Source organism: Scyliorhinus canicula, chromosome 19, assembly GCF_902713615.1.
Source record: "Scyliorhinus canicula chromosome 19, sScyCan1.1, whole genome shotgun sequence".
NCBI lineage: Eukaryota > Metazoa > Chordata > Chondrichthyes > Carcharhiniformes > Scyliorhinidae > Scyliorhinus > Scyliorhinus canicula.
The window spans coordinates 33607188-33632524 of NC_052164.1; the positions used below are offsets into that span (position 1 = coordinate 33607188).

The 25337-nt window shown below is 43.4% G+C and overlaps 1 protein-coding gene across 5 annotated transcripts in view; it reads right to left on the minus strand.

The window, feature by feature from the left end:
* Window positions 1–20280: 20280 nt before the first annotated feature.
* The window catches only part of LOC119954484 (neurexophilin-1-like), a 68220-nt gene continuing 63163 nt past the window's right edge, over window positions 20281–25337 (minus strand). For 4 of the 5 annotated variants that reach the window (XM_038779759.1, XM_038779760.1, XM_038779761.1 and 1 more), the window contains one exon: window positions 20281–21609. In XM_038779759.1, the coding sequence (XP_038635687.1) occupies window positions 20845–21609 (765 nt within the window). In that variant the 3' untranslated portion in view covers window positions 20281–20844. Of the gene's footprint in view, window positions 21610–23494; window positions 23575–25337 lie in introns of those variants that run through there. The other variant, XM_038779763.1, reaches the window with a different exon arrangement.

A 25337-nucleotide genomic window follows, 5' to 3' on the forward strand; every position in this document is an offset into this window, starting at 1 on the left:
CCCCATACCCGTAACGCAGTAACCCTACCGAAACGTTTGGACACTAAGGGGAAATTTAGCACGGCTAATCCACCTAACCTGCATATCATTTTATTGTGGGAGGAAACCGGAGGAAACCCAAGCAAACACGGGGGGAAAGTGCAAACTCCGCACAGTCACCAGAGGCCAGAATTGATCCCGGGTTCCTGGAGCTGTGAGGCAACAGTGCTAATCTCTGTGCCACCATGCCATGAATCTTGAGGAAAAGAAGAATCACAAAAAAGTGAAAGAGAGGGAGAAAAACAAGATTTTGATCAACCTGGTCATAACTGTTCCAATAACATTTGTGATTGTTTTTCCCCCAGGTGAGGTTTTGTTTTGCCACAGTGAAGAGAGAAGAGCCAACTTTCCTTGGATTAGGGCTGGTGAAATGTTTGTTGTCCGGTTGCCAAGAAAAGGGAAATTGGGGTGAAAATCTGTGGCAGCAGAACCTCTTATCACTACATGCTTTCTGGTACTTCCTTCAAGAGGTGGACAGCCTGAACCTTCGCTAGGTACAGGCCAGGCACACTCATTCAGATATAGGAGAGAGCATTCCCAGTTCTGCTACCTATTCACCTGTTTGTTTTCAGTCGGGGATTCAGCTGTGGACCTGTTCAGGTGGTTTCTCCAGTTACTGCATATCTTAGTAAATGCTGGATTAAACTCATTCAGATAAGATTACTCAACACTCCCAATCTCAATCAATTTATCTATGCCAAAACAGGTGTTTGATCAAATAATAAGTGAAGGAACAGCAAATTATTCTCGCTACAGAGGATGTGCAACAGCCGCAGGTAAAGTAGTTTTAAGATTGCGTGCAATAAGGCACAATAGGAGTTCGTCCCAAGAGTATGTGCACAGGTGTCAAATAGTATCAAGTGAAAGATTGGTTGTTAATTTAGTCTGTAGGAGTTGTAAAGAAGTCTTGTAATTTATGAAAAAGAATAGTATTGTTCGGTGTTTTCATTCTTGGCACCCAGTGCTTGAAGGTGGATACATTTGGATGATAATAGCCTCAAGCCTAACATTCATCTGTTACCATCGGGCTGTTAGCCAAAGAAACCTTGAAGGATCAGAATCAGAGGCTCATTTAGGTCTGGTGTCCTTTTAATGGTTGGCTTACCGTGTTTGGGACCCGTAACAACTTAAGTGAGGATTAGATGCGCATTTTTAATTTCTCCATTTTGTGAAAGAACAAAATAGTGAGACGTGAGGTTCCCTGGGATTTGGGACAAGGGCTAAGTAAAACTGTTACATTCTTAATCGCCATATCTGTGGCATTTCTGCAGTGCCCCTCCTCCACTAATTGTATTCAATGGGCATCAGGGGAGGTTGTTTGAGTGGGAGCCACTGCTCTCCTCTTCAGTCGGCAATTAGTAGGATATGTTCGGACCTGTTCACTATTAAATCTTATTCAAACACTAGACCAATTATCAATCTTCTTATTTTTTTCCCTTCTTGGTCATGGTTTCATTATTCTAATTGCCTAACATTTTCCCTTCTGAAAACTGACAGTTCAAATCAAAAATAAATCAAATTGTGGCACACATTTAAGCTGTACCAAAGTGTCAAGGGAGTAATTGAAGAATGAAGAAACGCAACTTTGTTTGAAGGACGCATTTTAAAATATTGACTCCTTCAATCAAGCTGCCTGTCATCAATTACCACCTACTGACATTTTAAGATGCGTTTTTTTGCAGACTATTAAACGCATGTTAACAGACACTGGTTGCTAATGGTACTGTCATATCTGAGCTGGTGTTCCATGAGATGGAAAATCAGCCTGAAAAAAAAAACATTTTACCTGTCCATTAGTGTGGCTCTGATATTAGGAAAGGTATATGTCCAGATCGAATATTAGATAATAAAAACAGAAATTGCTGGATAACCTCAGCAGATCTTTCGTTTTCTGTTATTTGGTTTCCTGGCTTGTCTCAACACAACCCCTCCCTTCCCCCACATGGCCACCTGTCCCTTGTTGTTCTCCTGACCTTTGTTCTCCTATTAACACACTCTGCTATCCTACCTTTGCCGCTATTAACACGTTTCAGTCCCTAATGGCACCATTAGAAGCCCCTTTGTCTCGTGTCCATGGCATCTTTGTCCATCTCTCCTTCGTTCTGACCTATCAATGACTTTCCAGTCTGCCCCAGCCTCCTCTCCAAATACGTAATTCAACATATGTCTATCCTTCTCCAGTTCTGCAGAAGGGATGCATGGCCTTGAAACGTTAACTCTGTTTCTCTCTCCAGCCAGACCTGCTGAGTTTATCAAACATTCTCTATCTCTTTTTGAAGATTTCAGCATCCCTGATACTTTGCAAGAGTAGCTAATGTTGTCAGATTGGAACCAATGGTAATTATTGAAGTATGATTTTAACCTGCTCCAACAGTGGCCAGGTAATATTCTGAGGTCAAAAGCTCCATCCAATCTGAAAGGCATCTTCTGATGGTATTTATAGAGATTTTCTATTCTCTGGTCACTGATGTTTTGGGACAGAATTGTGACCTTTGACCTCAATTTGACCTCAATGTCCGCCTTGCAACCTAAAATCCCAAATCCTGTCTTTGATGTTTGTATTCTTGTTAACTTTAGAGCCATTCTATCTCATAGGCTTAAGTGCTGCTGAGAGGTGGGCTACAACTTTAATTCAATCAAATTTAATGAACTCTTACAGCTAATGCTGAGAGAAAATCTTACCAAGCGAATTCAACTACCCACCCAACTTTGCAGTAAGTCTGAGTAGGAGTAAATAAAGCTTTCGAGTCTGAATGTGTTGGGTCATTTCAGGATAGCTTGGGAAGTGGGAAGGCTGAAAAATGGTGTAGGGTTGTGTCGGGGGGAGGATGCCCTAAATATCTTGCTTCCTCTCTGCCACTTTGTGAGCAGTGGGCAAGTTGGCAGATCGGCAGCTCACCGGAGGGCCATTTGAATGAATTAAGTAGCAAATGAAGGGCTACTTTCTCCCTCTGTGGGCATTTTGCCCAGGTCAGGGGGGGCCTGACACTGTGTGGGGTGACTATCCTGTGTAGCCTGACAGCCTCCCAGCAAACTAGTTTCAAGGGAAGCTGTTCGCTGAGGAAGTAATTCATTATCCATGGAGGGGCAAGTGAGTGGCAATGAACACCCTCGCAGCAGCGACACAACTGGTGCTGATTGACCCCATTCACCCCTCCCCCATCCGATTGCCCAGGACTGTCTGCCTCACTCAGGGGACACCGAACCCCATTACGTACCTTTCTCCGAGGGAACCCAGCCCTTGCAACTGTTGGGGGTGGGTCACTGTACTTAATTGGGAGGTGACCATTTCATTTGTCACCACTGACAGTATGCCTCTCCAAGTTCCACCGCTGATTGAAGTGGGGTCACCTACTTTCAGCTCTGGCATCAGGACTTTTACCACGTTCAGCTCATAGTTCCTATTCTGGTAAGACTTATTTGTTAGAAAATAAATTGAATCCTTTAATCATGGGTCAAGTGTACAGCATTCTTTCATAATTAAATACTGGACACATTGATGTATTTCAGGAGCTGTTTGGCCACAAGTAGAGTAACTAATAAATGTAGTCATTTATAAATTATTTCAGACAATCAATTTAATGAATACATTCATAACAAACACAAGCAACAAAACCTTTAATGAATAACATTAAACATAAATGAACTCACCAGGGGAATAAGCACGGAAAATCTTAATAATGTATTATAAAATTCATTTTCATGAAAGGCAGTTATAAATAATTCTCGGTGGGGATGTTTGGTCTTTAAGTCCCATCACAGCACTCCCTTCCTACCTTGACTCCACTCAAATTCTTAGAACTATGTATATCTAACAAATTATTAATTGAGCTAAGATCAAAGACTCACATTGTACTAATTTGCACTCACCATACAAACCATTGATACAAATTTAATCTAAACGCTCATTTACATTACTCGCCAAGTCAAGAGCAACTCTACAGGTCCAGTTTGTTTCCCCTGTGTTACTCCTGAGTTAATATATAAAACATATTCTGTTTGTCAAAGATTATTTACAGTAAAGGCATTCCAATGTTCACAATCGGGAACTGTGCCATTCCCTCCCATTTTCAATTTTCTTTTGAGAAACCCTTTTAAAAGATGTCAAATAAATGTTGGATTTTCTTGTCAGTCAGAAGAATTTAAACCAGTCCACGCCTTAGGAAAGTGCAATGTAGGGTAGTGAGACATTAATATTTAGAAGTTGAATCTGTTTTCATTTCAACAACTTCTCTCGAGCTTGTTTTGACCGTTATAATTAAACAGAGTTGACATTTAGATATTCTTATAGTCAGTGGAAAACCTGAAGGGAAATTTCCATGAATCTAAGTTGATTAATGAGATTTTATTATAATTGCTTATGATTAATGTTCTTCAGATTGTCAAAACAGATGCAAACAACTACAACGCCATTTCTTCATTTAATTGGTATTCTCGTTTTGCAAACTGATGGTAGTCTGCACTCTTCACATTGGTCCTTCAGTCAGTTGCTCAATGGCACTGAAATAGTTTTGGGTTGTTCTATTTAGAATGTTGTTGCCAGCATAGAATAGAATAATTTATCTCAGCTGCTTGTGGTGTAATTTGTCACCGCTGTTGCAATGTCAACAGAGTTTTCACAGCAGTTTGTTGGATATAGATTGGCCGGAAGCCTCCTGAGCACAAAGGAATCTTTTAAAGCTAGTTATTTTTTCAGCTTTGTAGTTACAAAGCATCACTCAGGAAGGATAGAACTGCAAAAGGTGGCTGTGCGATGCAATGGGTTCTGTCCCTGCCCTTTAAACCAGAGGCTCCAAGTTTGAATCCTTCTCCAGGACTTGACAGATATGGAAGATGCATTCATAATGCAGCCAAACAAATTGATTATCAACCAATAAAATCTTCCAAAATGGCCATGGCAAGAGCAAGTGAGTCAATTGACCAGCCATGTTTTCTGCAGAGTGGTGCACCTCCAGCTACACATTTATCCTCTGGCTTCAAGTAGGTGACCCATTCCAGGAAAAATGAGCAATAGGAAAAGATATAAGCACGCACTTTGTCTGCCTCATGTGTCTGCCTAGACGTGGGAAGCTGAAGAAGAGCTGTGTAATTGCCATAATGTTGAGTTCATAGGGCATGGTGAGTATCCTCTTCATTTGTTTGGAATGGAATGAGAATGAAAATGTTTGGCAGTGAGTTTCTATAAGTGAAAATGAATGCGCGCTTTCACAGCAAAGTTCAGGATTTCACAGTTAAATAGTTAATGGTGAAAGTCATTTCTCATAATCAAATTGAACATTTTATCACGGACGTTTTTGATACTGAAAGTAAATCTTATAATGAAATTATATTTTATAACAAAAATGAGATGTTTTATAATGGGAAAGATGTTTTAATAATCATCCTGGGCAGGATTCTCCAGTCTGCCCGCTGCTTTTTCCTGTGCGGTGCACCCCCACCAGCAGCAGGATTCTCCGTTTCCACAGCCGGCCAATGGGGGGATTTCCCATTGTGATCACACGAACACCGTGGGGAAACCTGCGGGCGTGGGTGCGTTGTTGGCTGCCCGGAGGATGCCGCCGATGGAGAATTATGCAGCCTGCCTTTGATAGCGAATGTGGCTTTATTCTGACTGGTGCGATCGAACAGACATGATGCGTCTGAAAGGCAGTGCGGCGCTTCGCAACGTGGTCGATAGAAGCCAGACGACCCCGCTCCCGGGATCTACCACGATCTCGCGAAACGTTGCAATGTGAATCCCACCCATTGTGGGCAGGATCACATTTTGGCAGATCTGCATATTAGAGCGAGACAGCTAGTCTCACTTTAATATGCAGTTTCCTGAGGCATCCGAGGCATTGGGATCTATCCCCTTTGCCTCAGGGACTTTGGGTGAGTGCTGTTCAGTGTTAGTCTCCACAAACTAGGACAAGATGGAACGGCACCTGTGGGAGTCTCCCAGGGGATTGGAGGCCCCCAGGTGCTTGCCTCTGGGCAAGGTGGTACCCTCGCACTGCTGGTGCCATCTGGGCTCAAGCCTGGCACTGCCAAAATGGCATTTGCTGTGTTGTGTTTGGGCTGGGGGTGCCCTGCACGAGGAGGGGGGGGATGCATGGAAGCTCGGAATCCCCTCAGAGTGAGTTGTGGTTGGGGTCTGCATCAGGGGCTCCAGAGATGGGGACACCATTTAAAAATAGTGTCCCGAACTCTCACTACACCGAGGAGGTCTGGTGAGCGGAGCTCCTCAATGCAGGAATAGGGACTATGCGTGGCCTTGGCTGAGAGCCCCTGTTGTGATCACAGGGAAACATGCGGCTACACATGCTCGCTATGGGACCTTGTTCCCATTTAGTTAAATCACGCCCAACAAGTGTTACTATGTCATAAGGTGCTTATTTGAAATAAGTAAATGGAATAAATTTGGTTTCAGTCACAATAAACTACTCAATGTTAAGTAATCTTATCAATTATTCATGGAGTGGCCCTCTGCTTTATAGAAGGCGCTGTATTCCCTGCTTCCCTAGTTTCAACAAATTGTTTTTGCATTGTCACTCACATTCACTACATCTTGCAGGTGAGCTCGAATGGTTGATTTAACCTAGTTTAATTGGACCTGAAACAAGACCGAGATTAAATGCAACGGTTGCCGTTGCTATTGATATTGAGATACATCCCACTAATCCTTACGGGCTGAAACTATTTACATTGAGATGCTCACTTAAAGGATAGAACATAGAACATACAGTGCAGGAGGCCATTTGGCCCATCGAGTCTGTACCGACCCACTTAAGCTCTCACTTCCACCCTCTCCCCGTAACACAATAACGCCTCCTAATCTTATTGGTCACTAAGGGTAATTTATCAGGGCCAATCCACCTAACCTGCACGTCTTTGGACTGTGGGAGGAAACCAGAGCACCCGGAGAAAACCCACGCAGACACTGGGAGAACGTGCAGACTCTGCACCGACAGTGACACAGCAGGGAATCGAACCTGGGACCCTGGCGCTGTGAAGCCACAATGCTATCCACCTGTGCTACCATGCTGCCCATAATTTTCTTAGAACATAAGTGTTTTTCTCTGCGTTGCAAGAGAATTTCGATATCAATCATCTTCATGAAGAATGGGGTTCTTTGCATCTACTACATTAAATTTTACAGTTACAGTAGAATTACTGTGATGAATTCTCTAATTACCCACGGCCCTGTTAATCGGTCAGAATTCTCACTGGACAAGGCTTTAGGTCCATTACTTTTATTACAAATCTCTTTCTTTGATGAGGGAAGCTCTGCAATTTTGAAAGTACTTCAGAGAAGCTTTATTGGATTATACCTGGAATGGGCCGGTTGTCTTTTGAGGAAAGGCTGGACAGGCTCGGCTTGTATCTGCTGAAGAATAAAACGCGACTTTATAAATATGGTCATGAGGGAACTTGACATGGTCGGTGTGGAAAGGATGCAACCTCTTGTGGAAGAATCTAGAACGAGGGATCACTGTTTGAAATTAAGAGGTTACCCATTTAAGATAGAGATGAGGAAACTTTTTTTTCCACTCTTGAGGGTTGTGAGACTTTGGAACGGTCTTCCTTAAAAGGTGGCTGACGCAGTCTTTGAGTGTCTTTAAGGCAAAAGTAGATACATTTTAATAAGCAAGGGGGTGAAAGGTTATCGGGGGGTATGCAGGAATGTGAAGTTGAGGTTGAATTTAGTTTAGCCGTCTATTAGATATACCTAATCTCAGGTTCCTGCCAATGGTGATCTGAGCTCGTCGCTAGGAGACGAGTCTACAGGTTTCTGCCTGTGGAGAATGACTAGATTGCTGCTGAGATTTGAAGCCGTATAATGTAAAGACCATACAGGACACAGGGTATGAGTTTTTTTGGTTATGATTTCCACTTTTTTTGTTGTACTTAGATGGGGTGTTTTCTTTCGTACCATTCTCATTGTTTTGCACTTATGTCAAGAAGAAAGTAACTTGTATTTCTCTATTCTTTAAAAAAGTGTGTGTGGAATTACAAGAGGTTGTATCCAACCAGAGGATGATTGCCAGTGCTCACTTGGTCAGTACCTCTACTAACGAGCTGTGCCCTTGCGGGGAGCTCATATCTCTTCTGGTCCGTCAGGGAGTGTTGCCAAGTAGCAGCCAAAAACCCTCCACCAGGGATCATAGAGAAACTTGAGGCAGCACCAATACAGATAGCTCTTACAACCCTCCGGGAAAAGCATTCACATATTCGTAAGAGTCTTACAAGCAAAGGACCTGTTTAATGCTTCTATGGTGTACTGAGGAGTATCAATGTTGGATGGCAAACGGGAAAGGATTACCGGGAGAAGCAGAATAAATAACGATTTTGAAACTTTCTACTGCTGTTGGAGATAAATGCCAGTCGTTAGAAATATTAATCGATAAAAAAAATCCATTCATGCAGAAAGTACATTTCATGGGAAACAAAAAAACCACGGAAGGTCTTTGATGCCAAACTGCACACTTTCAAAATTCTTACATTTACACGAAGATCAAAGCGTCATTACATAGGATAGTTTGATGGATCATCAAATGATGTTCAATTCACACAGCAAGATCAGAGTTAGCCCAGTTTGAACTCTGGTTGAAAATAGATAGCCCCACTCACTTAACCTGTATAGGGGTATGCAAACCTCTAGACTGGTCATTTGGTCCATAATGGGTGGTGAAGAATGGAACTCCAAACTGATCAGTAGGTCTAGTCACAGAATGCAGCAGTCCATATAAATGTCACCCACCCAAGTGTCTCAGCAGTCCCCTTTCTTTTCTTTAAAACAAAAATCAATGGACTAATGATCTAATTAACAGCCCCTTAAGGGGGCACCAGAACAAAACTCAAAACACATTAACAGAAACTTAACAAATTGAATTAAGGTATAACTTCCTGGGCTGATAATGCATTCTAGCCTGGCAGCAGACTGGCAGACTGCACAGGCTCCCTTTTCAGGGACATCTGGATGCAAGCAGTTCCCTTTTATTCTTTTTTTTGTGTATTAATTAAACAAACGAATTAGGGAAATTGACAGCCCTTTAAAAGGGGCAGTGTAATTAAAACAAAATATCCAATGAAAACTTAGCAAATTTAATTAAAATGTCATTTCCAGGGCTACTTATTTCTCTAGCCCTGTGGTACCTGGTCATGGAAAGCCTCAATTGTGTGTTCCCACTGCAGGGAAAAGTAGCTGTAAACATCCCTGTTTATACTCTTTTGAATACCAATAAAAATAAACAAATGGCCACATTAACCTATAAACAAAGTAACAGCCCCTTAAAGGGACATTGTAACACAAAGCCAAAACATTAAAGGAGGCTTATCAAATCAAATAAAAATAATGTTCCCAGGACTGCTGATGCACTCCAGTCACAAAAAGACTTGAGGTATACCGCAAACACCTTTTTCTCTCTTTTGAGGGATACCCAGGCCGCAACAGTCCCTTTTTATATGTTTTATATCTTCCTCCTCCTTCATGTACCATGCTCTAAGAGGGTATTGGCAAACATGGGCTTACATTGGATTGGTCCATGACTATGGCAAAGTACTGCAGTGGTTTGCCATTGCCCTCTGCAGTAAGGCAGACAATGAAACTTGCCCCCTCTTACCACCTGCCAACAGGCACATCGGAAGGATTCACAGGCTGTCAATCACCCTATTTGGTCACATTCTGGATGCCTCTTCGGAGGGCACCAGCTACTGGAGTAGAACTTGAAGCCAGAGTTTCTGGCCCAAAGGTAGGGACACCACTGCAGCACAAGACCGCAAATTCCTGTAGTCGACTTGGACCCATGATCTTCTGATTCAAAGAAGAAATAATTACTACTTTGCATTACATATGCCCAATCAGTCCTTTTTTTATACACTTTTAAGTATGTCAAATGAACTAATTAACAAACAAACTAACAACAATTTAACAGTGCAAGTATCTGGGTCTGGTTTAGCACAGGGCTAAATCGCTGGCTTTGAAAGCAGACCAAGGCAGGCCAGCAACACGGTTCAATTCCCGTACCAGCTTCCCTGAACAGGTGTGGAATGTGGCGACTAGCTTTTCACAGTAACTTCATTTGAAGCCCACTTGTGACAAGCAATTTTCATTTCATTTCATCTCTTTGTACTCTTTTCACCAAACAAAAAACAAATCAACAAATTAACTAAAGAACAACCCCTTAAAGGGGTGACTCTCTTTATACCCTTTTGAAACCTCAAAATAAACTAATTAAATTGACAGCCCCTTACAGTGACACTGTAACAAAAGACAAAAGTTTAAAGGAAATTTATCTCATTAAATTCAAATGGTGTCCCCAGGGGTGATGATACACCCAACCCCCTGCCCTGCCCTGCCCTGCCCCGCCCCCGGTCACGGTCACTTTTTTACTCTTTTAAAAAAAAATTACAGTGGGTGACAGGGACTGGCAGAGCCCTGTAACTAAATTAGAACATCAAAAGGAAGCTTAATTAATTAAATCAAAGTGACATTCCCAGGGGTGATGATGCACCTTATCCCCTGTGGTGCCTACCGGACACAGGAGGCCTCACGTGTAGTCTCTTTTTACATGTTACTTAATCAACACCCAGCAGCTGTTTCTCCTTAACCTTAACAATAAGATTAACATCACATTAACATAGACTGCCCGTCTGAAGCTGTGCGTAGGAACTGTTGGTGTCATACCACAGCCACTGGCTCATATTTCTAATGTGGACAACTTTGAATCAATTCCTTTCACCAAACATTCAAACTGGGATACCTGCCATTTTCCATTTCCCTCAATGTAGCTGTACTCAATGTAGCTGTACTCAATGTAGCTGTACTCAATGTTGCTGTACTCAATGTTGTTCTACTCAATGTTGCTACACTCAATGTTGCTTTGATGAAGTCATCCAGAGTCAAAATGTTAGTTCTCTTTTCTCTCCACAGATGCTGTCAGACCTGCTGAGATTGTCAAGTATTTTCAGTTTTTGTTGCTATGCTCACTGTTTGCCCCATAAAATATTCCCTTGTTAGTAACAAGAATCTAGTATGAATTTCTATAATATAAAGTTTTCCCTGTGGGAAGCTAGTCTTTCTTAGATTGAGATAATACTGTGCTAAGTGTGTGTTAGGCTTGTAAAATGGCAGACAGGGTCCGTTCACTAAACCATCTCCCTGCGAGAAGCTGAATCCCAATTTCCGAATCAGGATCCCATTCAGTATTCAACTAGGGAGGCCTAGAGATAATGACGCAAACCCTATGCCTGGGTCACCTCATCATTGAGTGTTATCTTGTGTTAAAAACATTAAAAGTTAATGAAACATCTTGTCATAATGAACTATCAGAAGAAACCTCTCACCCGGATAAGGATTCACCTTGAGCCTGGATAAGAGATCTGAGGCTGCTTTTTAAGAAGTTGTAAATTGGCACTTATTTCATGTAAGCCTCCAATGTAATACAATAGCCTCCAGGTACAGTGAAACTCATGAAAGAATACATCTCCTTGTCTAATATTATGTTGCCAATAGACAGCAGATCTGCCGACATCTAGAACAAAGAACAAAGAAAATTACAGCACAGGAGCAGGCCCTTCGGCCCTCCCAGCCTGCGCCGATCCAGATCCTTTATCTAAACCTGTTGCCTATTTATCTAGACTTACAACACCAGGTTAAAGTCCAACAGGTTTGTTTCAAACACGAGCTTTCGGAGCACGGCTCCTTCTTCAGGTGAATGGCTGATTCAGGCCATTCACCTGAAGAAGGAGCCGTGCTCCGAAAGCTCGTGTTTGAAACAAACCTGTTGGACTTTAACCTGGTGTTGTAAGACTTCTTACTGTGCTCACCCCAGTCCAACGCCGGCATCTCCACATCATGCCTATTTATCTAGAAAGAGTAAAAATAAGTACTTCAGGGGTGAAGGACATGCTGATGGGAGAAGGCTTAGGATGAGAATAGGAGAATAGGAGCTGGCCGAGATCAGTTTAGGGTAACACGGTAGCATAGTGGTTAGCACAATTGCTTCACAGCTCCAGGTTCCCAGGTTCGATTCCCAGCTTGGGTCACTGTCTGTGTGGAGTCTGCACGTTCTCCCCGTGTCTGCGTGGGTTTCTTCTGGGTGCTCTGGTTTCCTCCCACAGTCCAAAGATGTGCAAGTTCGGTGGATTGGCCATGCTAAATTGCCCTTAGTGTCCAAAATTGCCCTTAGAGTTGGATGGGGTTACTGGTTTTTAGGGATAGGGTGGAGGTGTGCATTTGGGTAGGGTGCTCTTTCCAAGAGCCAGTGCAGACTTGATTGGCCGAATGGCCTCCTTCTGCACTGTAAATTCTGTGAAAGTTGGGCCGAGTGAGCTATTTCTGAGCTGTAGGACATAGAATCATAGAATTCCTACGGTGCAGAAGGAGGCCATTTGGCCCATCGAGTCTGTACTAACCCTCTGAAAGAGCACCCGACCTAGACCCACTTCCCCCATCTAACCTGCATGTACTTGGTCACTAAGGGGCAATTTAACATGGCCAATCCACCTAACCTGCACACCTTTGGACTGTGGGAGGAAACTGGAGCATCCAGAGGAATCCCACACAGACACGGGAAGAAAGTGCAAACTCCACAGTCACCCAAGGTCGGAATAGATTCCTGGTCCCGGGCATGGTGAGGCCACAGTGCTAACCACTGTGCTCCTGTGCCGTAAGGTCTGTATAATTCCACATTAACATTTTGCTTTGACATACCCGGAATATTAATTTGCCTTTCACAGTTGATCCTGGATCTGATGCCAATTTCCTGCCCTCTTGGCTTTTAATGTCAGCTTTTCAGGAACCGGCAGTTTTTAAGAACTTAAGAAATAGGACCATTGAGCGAGCTCCTCCATTCAATAGGATTTTGGCTCGTCTTTGGCTTCACTTTCATGCCTGCTGATTCCCTCAAAGACCAGAAACATGTCTATCTCAGTCTTAAATAAGTTCAATGATGCAACATCCGCAACCCTTTGATGGAAGAAATACGAAAGATTCACAACCCTCTGGGTGAAGAAATTTCTCCTCATCTCAGTCCTGAATGAAATGTGTGCCCGCATTCTGGATTCCCCAGCCAGGGGAAACAACATCTTAGTATTTACCCTATCATGCCTCTTCAAAACCTTGCACGTTTCAATGGGATCACCTCTCATTCTTCTAAATTCAACCAATTATGCAATTTACTCAGCCTCTCATTAGATAAGTCTTTTATCCCAGGGACAAACCTAATTATCATTTGCTCTTCTGCCTCCAATATGGAGACCGAAACTCAAAACAGTGGGGTGTTCTTCGACAGTGGAGACAAGAGTGTGAAACGTGGGGGATAGGGCAATTTCATTAGAGGAGAGTTGAAATTTCACTTTGCTCAGGGTGGGTTCAAATTTCGAGCTCAGGGCAGTGGCATGTTTATGGTGGGTGGGGCCTCACGCTGTCCTGTCATGGGTTCCTACTTGTGATACGATTACATGCCATGACTACTGATCAGATTAAATATTTTGTAATTATATCCTACCTTCCTGATAAAGTCACAGAATCATAGAATCTCTTCAGTGCAGAATGTGGCCATCCGGCCCATCATTTCTATACCAACCCTCTGAAAGAGCATCCCAGCCAGGCCTGTTCCCCCGCCCTATTCCCATAACCCCATCGAACCTGCACATCCCTGGACACTAAGGGGAAGTTTAACATGGCCAGTCCACCTAACCTGCACATATCTGGACTGTGGGAGGAAACCCACGCAGACACAGGGAGAAGGTGCAAACTCCACACAGGTAGTCACTCAAAGCCGGAAATGAACCTGAGTCTCTAGCACTGTGAGGCAGCAGTGCTAACCACTGTCCCACCCCGTATGCCGCACCATGCAGCATGCTAGGATCTCACTGCACCTGATTCATGTTTGTTTGAAGGTGGCTTGCAACTGTCAGCTTTGTGCAGTTGTGTCTGAGGTCAGCCATTTTCTATGTTCCTGTGCAGCGCAAGGGAACAAAGCAGGAGAATGGCAGCTTTCAAGGAGACTTGGAACCAGCAAGAGCAAGTCAGCCATGAGGATAGGGGATCGCAGAGTGTGTGGAGTCGGGTCAGGAGCATGGAGGGGTGGGAAGAGGCATTCAAGAAAGGACTGAGGGCGGGGCCGGGGGCATGGAAGAGTGAAGTGGGGAGGACCTGGCACCCTGGGCGTGGTGGCAGACTGGTGCGGACTGTCAGTCAAGGGAGAAAATGAGGTGCCTCAGGGGTGGTGTCCAAACGTGCTCCATCTCAGGGTGCAGAGGCCTCACACTGGAGTTCACCGACATTTTAATTATTCCTCACTAAGAATGCTCTCAGAAAATGTCCTTTTCAAAGTATAGTACGGAGGGCCATCTAAGCCTGCAAGTTCAGAAATGTCCCAGAGAGTCGCGAGTACAACACTAGACATTTATATGAACATTCAATAAAGAATGAATAAAGAAAGAAAGAAACACATGATTTCTTTCACAATAAAGGAAATGTCCTGAACTGTAACCTTCGATGCGTGCCAATCATGAGGCATGCCAGTACACTGACCAAGCTAGTCTGAACAAATAACGATGATGCCAACATGAATAAAGTGAAACCAATGTAATGTGAAATAGTTATAAGTGAAATTTAAAAGCGAAGAACCCCCCCCCCCCCCCCCCCCCCGTGCCACCTCTGTGCTCTCGCGGGTCGGGATGGAAAATTGGGGCAGTGACGAAAACCCTAGCTGGCTCCAGGGGGTTTCTCTACAGCCCACCCATAACGTCGGCATTGTCAGCTGACGGTGGTTTCATCACCGAAAAGATCCCCTCACCCCGCAGAAAAATCACACCTGTCTCCAGTGCCGGCACTTCAAATTTTAATTAGAATTGTGTGAGAATCCCTACGGCGCTGAGGACCCGGGTTCGAATCCCGGCCCTGGGTCACTGTCCGTGTGGAATTTGCACATTCTCCCCGTGTCTGCGTGGGTTTCGCCCCCACAACCCAAAGATGTGCAGGGTAGGTGGATTGGCTGCACTAATTTGTCCCTTAAGAAAAAAAAAAATTGTGTGAGAACCAGCAAAACAGTAAGAGAGTGGAAGTGGTATAAATTTCCTGTCCCACCGTCAGGAACTCCGTTTCATGATTAATATTCCGCCCTGTATTCCAGGTGCGGTCTTACCTCTTTTCTGCTGCCAATTCTGGGAGCAGAAATTTCATGAGATGATTTCTCTAAAAAGGCAACTCAATTATTTTCCTTAATGAAGGGGGAAACACAGGAAACATGGTCAGAAGGTTCCATTCCAATTCTCTTCCCGCACCTAGTGGTACACTAAGGCAGGCTTTTGTCTGCTTCCATGTGGGTAATTCTCGGAACAGGTCCCGATAATCTGTTGTCACAGGCTTATAGTTTGAGAGGCACCACTCCATATCTAGTGTGGCTGACTAGGAGTCCCACACATTCTTACCACCAGCCATTGGCACGATGGAAGGATTTGCAGATTGACACACTCAACCTGTTTGCCGCATTATGAATGCACCTTCCTTGGCCATCAACTTCTGGGGTAGGTCTTGAACCTGGATCTTCTGGATCAGAGGCAGGTGCACTGCCCATTGTGCTACAAGACCAGGATTAGAAGTTTAAACTCTGACAAATTAATAGTTCGGCTGCTAGGTTGGAGCATTGTGAAGCAGACATAATTCCAGTCCAAAAGGGGAATTGTTCTCTTTATTATTGATCTTATAAATCTTTTGGGCACACAGATCGCCTTCTCAAAGAACACCTCTCAACGAATCGATTACTGCAGCAAAGAATTGATTGCAGTTCATAATAAATTAAACAAAGATTTCTCTGTAATTTTAAATCATTAACCCATTTACTACAAACATTTTAAAGCACCAGTAGGTATTCATCCAGCAATATCAATGAGAATAATTTCTATGCTCCAGAAAACCAGCTCTTTGTAAACTTGTTTGAATTTGTTTCTCTATCGGGAAGATTGCTAATTCAGAAAAGAACTTCACCTCGCATCAAAAGATGAACAAATAAGTGAAAAATTAAATATGCATTTAAATAATCGAAGTTGTGAAATCAAGCTGGAGGTGAGCTTGGCTAATTCCATTTTTTTGTTGACCAGTATCTACAGTACTTTAGTCTAACACAATCTAACTGAAAAATATGACTGAAGCATTCGATTCAGTGTGAGAGAAACCCGTTAAGTCAATTCCTCCATTAGCATCACTAAAAGAGATAATCCAGACATTTATCTCCTTGCTGTTTGTGTGACGCTATTGTGTTTGCCTGCATAATTAATACAGCAGATTCTTCTGCCTTCTCCTGTGATGAGTTTGGTGTCAATGGGCATTTAAACAGTGGAACCTGATGGGAAACCAGCCACCACCTCTTCGATTAAGTCTGTGGTGGGAAGGCCTGTGGATGCTCTTCATGACCGTTGAGAATTGAGGCCCTTAAGGGAGCAATTAATCCTCATTTAAGGACCTCATCCTGCCACTGCTGGTATTGAGCCAACAGCATTGGGTGGACAGGATAACTCACAATGTGAGCAGGCCGACAGGTCTTGTCGTGGTTGCTTGTGAGCTCATAGGGGATTCTAGGGCCTGACCGAAGGACCCGGCAATGGGAAGGGAGGGTACCTTCTCAGAGTCACCCCCTGCACCTACTATCGACTACCCACCCACGAACCTACCTCTGGACCCTCACCCACCACCACTTAACTGTGGCCCAGCCACAATATTGGGCCTCGCTTGAGTGTTAAACTGGAAGCAACCGCTGCCTCACCAGCAGTGCTGCCATTCAACAGAGCTGTCAGCCTCTGATTGGTCAGCAGCTCTTGGTTGCCAAGACTTCCGTCCAAGGGCTCCTTGATCCCAGATAAGACCCACTGCTGGCCAATTAAATGCCTGAGTGGCACTTAATACGGCAGGCCTTCCCTAAAAGACGCGACACGGGGATCTCATCAGTCACCGCAATACCACCCCATAGGTCAAAATTGGTTCATTGACCTCTGAGGCATTTTGATATGTGCTGAGAATATGGAAAGTGCTAAATACATTCAAGCTTGTTTTCTGTCTTTTCTGCAACTTGATGAATAACTAATTTGACGTAATAGATAAATTTTCGAGGTTTCCGATGCACACAAAAAGGCATGTGCAATAAGTGAGGGGAGTTGGAAAATCTACACTAGCTCTCTACCGATTTGAATCTGGTCAGCTGCTGCACTTGTGATTCAGAACATCAGTGTCCAGTAACACTGCCAAAATCTCGAAAAGATTTACTTCTGCTTACTTTCATTAAAATTAAAATTCAGGCTTTCATATCATTCCACCCAGCTTAACACTGAATTGCACTGATGTAGGTGAGGGGTTATAGCTGTTCACCTCTTGATTGCATTTTAAACCACTTATTAAAGGCCACAGTTACATCATACTTCAAGTGGCTGAAATTTATTTATTTATTTATTTATTTATTTTAAATTTAGATTACCCAATAATTTTTTCCAATTAAGGGGCAATTTAGCGTGGCCAATCCACCTACTCTGCACATTTTTGGGTTGTGGGGGCAAAACCCATGCATACATGGGGAGAATGTGCAAACTCCACATGGACAGTGACCCAGAGCCGGGATCGAACCTGGGTCCTCAGTGCCCTAAGGCAGCAATGCTAACCACTAGGCCACCGTGCTGCCCTCAAGTGGCTGAAATTTATGAGTTAAGATCATCATGTCATGTCTCTATAGTGACTGCACTTTTTTAATAATATCCAGTAGTGGCCAAATGCAACGCACGAATGTGAAAGATTTATTATTCATACTTCAATCAGGTGTATTGCTTCATTACTTGATTAGTCACACCTAGTTTAATGTTTTCTTGATTGATGTTCTTGTCCTCAATGTAAATACGATAGATTAATGTCATCTAACGCAGCTAACCATGGTTGTCCAGATAAAGTAAATGGTAAGCTAGATTTCTGATGAAAATACAGCATGAGTTAGAAACTCCAATTATTTTCTGTCTCACAGTACTGCATTATTCTCTCTCTTTTATCCATCCTTGTAAACTCAGAATGGTAGAACTCACAAGCTTCTCTCAGCCACCTTCAGTGCTGTTCTATTATTTGCTAAAAGACATGAATCTTATGTTAGAAATGTACCTCCCTGCAGAACTGTGGCCTTCTCCCATGACACAGAAACTCCAAATCATGATCCAAGCCTAGAGGTGGTCCAACTCATCTGACTGAGAACTGGGAGATGCAAATACTTTTCTTTTAAATAAATTTAGAGTCCCCAATTATTTATTTCCAATTAAGGAGCGTGACCAATCCACTACGCTGCATATCTTTGGGTTGTGGGTGTAAGACCCACGCAAAGACGGGGAGAATGTGCAAACTCCACACGGACCGTGACCCGAGGCCGGGGAGATGCAAATTCTAGTCAGCGTCGCGTTACCAGCTTCTCTGCACCTGCACCTGGTTCCATTAAATATCAAACCTATTGGCAGCACGGTGGCGCAGTGGTTAGCATTGCTGCCTCAGGGCACTGAGGTCCCAGGTTCGATCCTGGCTCTGGGAGACTGTCCATGTGGAGTTTGCACATTCTTCCCGCGTTTACGTGGGTTTCACCCCCACAACCCAAAGATGAACAGGGCAGGTGGATTTGCCATGCTAAATTGCCCCTTAATTGGAAAAAATTTATTGGGTACTCTAAATTTATATGAAAAAAAAATCAAACCTAGCCGTTTGCAAACATGCCTGTGTACTGAAGCTACAATTGGACAATTGGCCAGTGCATCGTTCCACCACAACAAAAAGGGCTGCTATTTGGTGTTTATTTAACGCCAAATTAGGTGTTCAAGCGGGCCAATCGATTGACCCTAGGGTGAGCTTACTCATTTTCAGTTCAACTACAGGCGAGGATGGAACCAACCAGAGACAACTGTTCATGTTGCTTTCCTGTCACAATGAAGTGATGCTATCCTGTCACAAAGAAGTTGTAAGTAATAGCAGCTGTTGGGGCATTATTCTCAAGTATATATAAGACATGGTTTCCATCTGTGCTGGGCAAAGGAAATTTGTTGCTTCTGTTGGCTGGGCTTTGTGAATAAACCTATGTTAAGGAAAGACTGGCTCCAGATTCTTCTTTTACTTGTGAATTATAACAATAAACATTGCTCTCATTCATGCTTTACAGTTGCAGAACAGGAACCAATAATGTTGTTGTAGTTGCTGGCACTGTTCATGAGGTAGACACATTGAAGTTTATCATTATTGGATGACGGATGGGTGGCCTAAGCTCATTGAATTAGCCAGCCAGTATCTATCTTTGAACTTGTACTCACTCGTTTTCCTTCAAAGAGTTACAAATATTGTTTGTTCATTAAAAGGTTATCTAATGAAACAATCTTGCATATGATGTGTATTACTAATTCTACCAGCTAACATGAATATATTTTTACAGATTTGGCTGTATGGGCGTTTTTAAGAGACAAAAGTTTGTTGTGACATTTGCTCAAAATGGTTTCTGTCTTCTGACTGACAAGTGAAGTCCATTAAAGATCTGTCTGCTCAGGTTACCCTGTCATTGAGTTACTGAGTGAATAGTGGAAGTGCACATAAACACACAACAGAGATGTACCATTTTGCATACACGGTGTGGAAGAGGGCATTTCTCAGTGCAAAACGATGGCATTATTTATAATAGTTAAAATACTTGTGCTGATATTTTTACTCCCATCCTCACCAGACCTTTCTTCCAAGACCTCCTTGTTATTACATGCACAGCAGGTGACAGTTCCTTAGACGAACATCCCTTTCCCTTGTCTACATGCATTCATTAATTTCTTGAAGAGATACCAAAGTTACATTTACATCTCTCTTTCCCCCAATTTCTACATTCACACGTGAAACTTGGTTAATTATGTAGCAGGAGTATAGAGTAGTCACATTTGGTCAGAGACATCATCTGGCTGGATAGTACTTAGGCGACCTGTGGCAAACATGCTCATGAGCCAAAGCTGTCCATGTAGGGCAAAAACCACAGTGGGAGACGAATGTTACAATTCCACAAAGAGAAAGAAAAACGAACACTAAGGTAATGAGCTCACCCGCTCCTACATCCTTCCTTTACCGTGGGTTTTCAATCTTTTATCCAGATGCCACGATTAATAATGTAATATTAATTCCGCCTGACCTATAAAACTGATGCTATGAAGGCAACAGGCACACCAGGGACTAGGAGAGGCAACGGTTATTAAACAAGACATGTTGAGCTGAAGTGGTTGAGACGTGTGGGCACTTTATATAATATCTACAATTTGTCAGTGTCCTCAGCTAATAGAGGAGGCAGTTATTTAATTATTCATCCATTTTACTATTGATCTAAGGTACGTTTTAAATCTGTAAAATTATTCAAAGGTTTCAACACTAAAAAACATTAAATAAGATTTTCGATGATAATTACAATAACGATTGATCAATCATTTGATATTCTGGTCACCTGGAAATGAATCCATAGACTATTTCCAATGTGAATCTGAACTTGCCTCTTCTAGCCATGAATGTTTATTACTGATGCTACAGAAGCAGACACCATCTGTTGAAGTATTCCACAAAGTTGATACTATTAGCCTTTGTGAGTTTTTGTTTTCTGCGTTGGATATTTTAAACATTTTTTACTTCCAACTGTAGAACAGCAGAATGCTGTAATAACAGGCACAGAACATGTTAATCATTACTGAACTGTTATCACCAAGACCTTCAGTGTGCGGGTCAACCTGCTAATCACTCCAAATCCACATGTTTTTAAAAAGAAAAGAGATAAACTTCCCCTTCCGCCATCTTCATCCGGAGGGAAAGTAGGGAGTGTCACTGTGATAATTATAATCAGGACACACCTTCTGCACCAGTCTATAGTCTGTGCTGTAAAATGAAATATAGATACATATAACCTTAAAGGGTTTGGAACAGATCCAGGACACGTGGCTTTGGGTCTGTTCCTGGTAACAGGTTTTGGACGGATCATAATTACATAGTGCAGTCTTTTTTGCTCTGTCAATTTTTTCATATTCGACACGGCAGTTAAATATTTTTGAATCTTTGGCGTCAATTATTGTTTGTTGAGCCAGGTCAAATTCGACTGCTTTTGTAGGTGGCACAAGGCTAACTGATATATTTCCCTGGCCAGTGGAATTGTGGCGAAAGTACACACTAAACGTACCATTTCCATGGTCCACGATTTTCCCAGTGATGAGGAGGTTTAATTTCACGGTTTTGATATTTGAGTAAAAATCGCCCCATCCAAACATTTTCTTAAATTTCCCAGTTTTGACAATTGGTCGTCTCTTGACTCTGGACTGGGGGTCTTCATGTTGATCCGATACATTTCCCAACCAATCCCAAAGATCCTGTTTGGAGTAAGAGACTGGCGAGGAGAATGGAAATCCCAGTAGAGTCGAATTTCCCGCGTTTGGCAGAGTCTGCATCATCCATTGGCTGAGGGGTGACATTTTGTTGCTTTTTATTAAGACATGTTTTGGTGTGCCTTTAGATGCTCTGGATTTCACATCTTCAGTGTCATTTGATGTATTCCCATTGGCAAAAACCACCTGTAGAAACAAATACCAAATGTCATTTTAACAAGATGCACAGGTACCTGTTCCTATATGTGCATGGTTAACACAAAACAAATTGTTTTACATACCGCAGCATGGTAGCACTGCTGCTTACAGCACCAGGGACTCAAGTTGAATTCTGGCCTTGGGCGATTGTCTATATGGGTTTGCCCATTCTACCTGTATATGCGTGAGTTTCCTCCGGTGCTCCAGTTTCCTCCCACAGTCCAAAGATGCGCAGGTTAGGTGGATTGGCCATGTTAAATTGCCCTTTGGTGTCCAAAAATGCACAGGTTAGGTGGATTGGCCATGTTAATTTGCCCCTTAGTGTCCAAAGGTGCGCAGGTTAGGTGGGGTTACGAGGATAGGATGGGGAAGTGGGACTTGGTAGGGTGCTTTTACAGAGTGTTGGTGCTGACTCGATGAGCTGAATGGCCTGCTTCTGCACTGTAAGAATTTTATGGATTCACTGCAACAATTAATTCAATTAATAACATGTAATTCATGTTAGAATACATCATTATTTGTGTGGCAACTCCTCAAAACCTGTCTAACATCTACAAGACACAAGGAACGTGATGGAATACTCTACATTCCTGGATGAGTACAGTTTCAGCGGCATACAAGAAACTCAACACACCGCCCACCATGTTATAAGTTCACTCCCGCCACAATCAGCACATGGTGGCAGCAGTGTGCACCATCTACCAGATGCACTGCAACAACGTACCAAGGATTCTTTGACGGCATCTTACAAACCTGCAATCTCTACCACCAATAAGGTCAAGGCCAACAGGTGCAAGGGAACACCATCCCCTGCAAGTTCACCTCCAAGTCATTGGGCTAAATTCTTAGAACTCGCTGCCCAACAACGTGCAGACTGCAGCAGTTCAAAAAGGCAGTTCACCACCACCTTCTCAAGGGAAGTTGGGAATGGGCAATAAATGCTAGCCTCGCCAGTAACACTCACTTCCAATGAAAAATAAATAAACAAGCCTTTAAACAAAAATTATGTTTGCCAAGCGCTTGACGTTTAAGTAGCAAATTGGCCTAAACTATAAGTGGATCAGTTAACTAATTATTTTCTATTGTCGTGATGTTGTACCCAAGTGGCCAAAATATTTGAAATACAACAACTTGTGGGTTTTGGGAGACCAGAGTGAAGCTGTGAAAGTTTTCTACGTTTTGGGGGCAATTACCCATTTTCACAACATACAATTGTTGTCTATGGTTTTTCTATTTGGCTTTATTGAAGTTGAAATGTATCAAGGGTTCCAACAATTATTTAATAATATACCGTATACTTAAACAGTTGAGCAACCATAAGTGGAACAACCATTCACCATGAAGAGCAAACAGCAAATGATTTGGATAAAAAGAAGCAATCCCAACAGTTGTTACTGTAATTTGAAGATTAGGAATGTGTGAGATTAGAGGTTTCCTCTGCAATGGTGACAGTTCTACATTCAGGAGCCAAATTGGTGAAAGATATTCCTGAACGCCAGTGACATGCTGTTCTAGGCTTACTGCAAAATAAAACCAGGCCTTCAATGTGCTGCAGTCACATTGTGTTTCCAATCTAAGCCCTGCACCTATGAGTAAGGTAGGTCTGGAGTCAATCACTTCCAGGTTGTTCTTACACATTGCTCAATGCCCATTTCAGAGAGGGTTTGATGAGAGAGTAATAGGTTATCTGTGTGTTTTCCTCACTTGTAGCTTTGCAGCTTTGTGAGGCAAGACTACGAGTGGTGAAAAACAGTGATTTTTCATCTGGGTTTATTGTACAGCGAATCAAGGAATGATACAGTAAAGAAGGAAGCCAGTCAGCCCATCGTGTGTTGTCAGTTCTTAGAAATACTATCAAATTAGTCTTACCCACCTGGGGCTGGATTCTCCCAAAATGGGACTATGTCCCCACACCGGCGTAACAACGCTGGAGTTTTGCTCTAGAGATTCCTGCAAAAAAGTATAGCTAATTCAATACCCTGCAGGGGACTAGCAGGGACCCAGAGTAATTAACGCAGCTTTGGCTGCAAATACGGGCCCCCGCACTTCTGGTTTTGAGTCCGCGCGTGCGCATGGCGTAGGCCTCGTTCAACGGCCCCCGAATGGTGCTGCGTCAACCGGAGAATCGCGTCCCGGCATCGGACCCTTTTAAACTTGCACCATTTACTTTATAGTACCATTCCTTCCTATTAAAAGAAACCGCTTCACACTTCTCTGCCTTAAATTTATCTGCCTGTCTGCTCACTTCATCTGTCTGTCCTTTTGAAGTCTGCTGCTATCCTCCTCTTTTCTACATTTCCAAGTTTCATGTCCTCTGTAAGTTTTGAAATTATAACCAAAGTGAAGGGCATTATTATATATCAAGAAGAGCAGTGTTCTGAGTCCTGACCACTAGCTGGCAATCATTACTGTATGCCTCCTTCCAGTCTGCAAAATAATTCACCACTGCCCTCTGCTTTAAATTTCCTATTTTACATTCTCAAAGTCCCTTTAATCGCATGGGTTTCAACTTTCTAATACTTTTATGGTTTGGCACTTTATCCAATGCCCTTTTAAAGTCTATATACACATCACCAACAATACCTTTATCTTTTTTTGTAATAAATTTAGAGCACCCAATTAATTTTTTCCAATTAAGGGGCAATTTAGCGTGGCCAATCCACCTTGAGTGGCTGCAGCTGCTTTCTGTCTCTGTTGCTGAGTGCTGGCTGTTGCTGCAGGAAGGAGAGAGAGATGGAGGAGAGGGGAAGGAGAAGGAGAAGGAGAGAAGGAAGGAGAGAAGGAAGGAAGGAACAATGGAACAACAACAACAGTAAAGTGGCTGCAAAACAAGGAGGGAGTAAAGCCCTTTTGTACTGTTTGTTTGCTGGGCCCCTCCTAGGCTGAAGATCCCTTACACCAGCAGGGAGGAGATCGGTTCCATTGGGTGGTCATTCCGGGTGGAGTACAAACTGTATTTTGCTGAGCCCTACTTGGGCCGAAGACTTATTTAAACCAGCGTCACTTACCTCAGTGTGGTGACCTAGGGTGGGAGCACGGACTGCGTTTTTGTTTTGTTGGGCCCCCTCCTGGGCTGAAGATCCCCAATCCTCCCACCCTCCAGCTTCACCCGGAGTCTCAGGAATCTCTCACCTCGGGCACCATTCCATCTACGGTGCCCCACCCTCCTATTGCTGAACTCCTCCAACAGTGCTCCTTATTCTCTCTTCTCTTCCCTGCTTTGCTCCCCTGTATACCTTCCAAGGGAGAGAGTGCGTCATTCCACCTCGCTCTTCCCCTGACAAACCCCTCTCCACTATCTATTTCGTCAATTAAATTCCAACGCGCCGAAGCCCACATTAGGGTGGCTTGACACTTGCCTTGATGACCACTCCACCTACGCCAGTGTTGGGGCCGGCCAGAGCCTCCTATGCGGGGTGGTAGCCTCCTCGGCATCCACTTCTCCTGCAGCCCCCCCCCACCTTTCCGGTTGTGACCCGGAAGCTGGGCGTAAAGTGCTACGCTCACCCCACCGTCACCATAGAGGTGTGCGTTCGCGCGATGGCCGGGGTCGTCTGCCCCTCGACCATAGTGGCTGCCTCTCGAATGTACGGGAAAGTCGGGTTCTTTCTGAGGGCTGAGAGGGCGGTTCACCTCGTCCTTGAAAAGGGGCTCGCGGTGGACGGGACCTACGTGGCAGGGGACCCTCTTGAGGCCACTGCTGAGCGGGTCATATT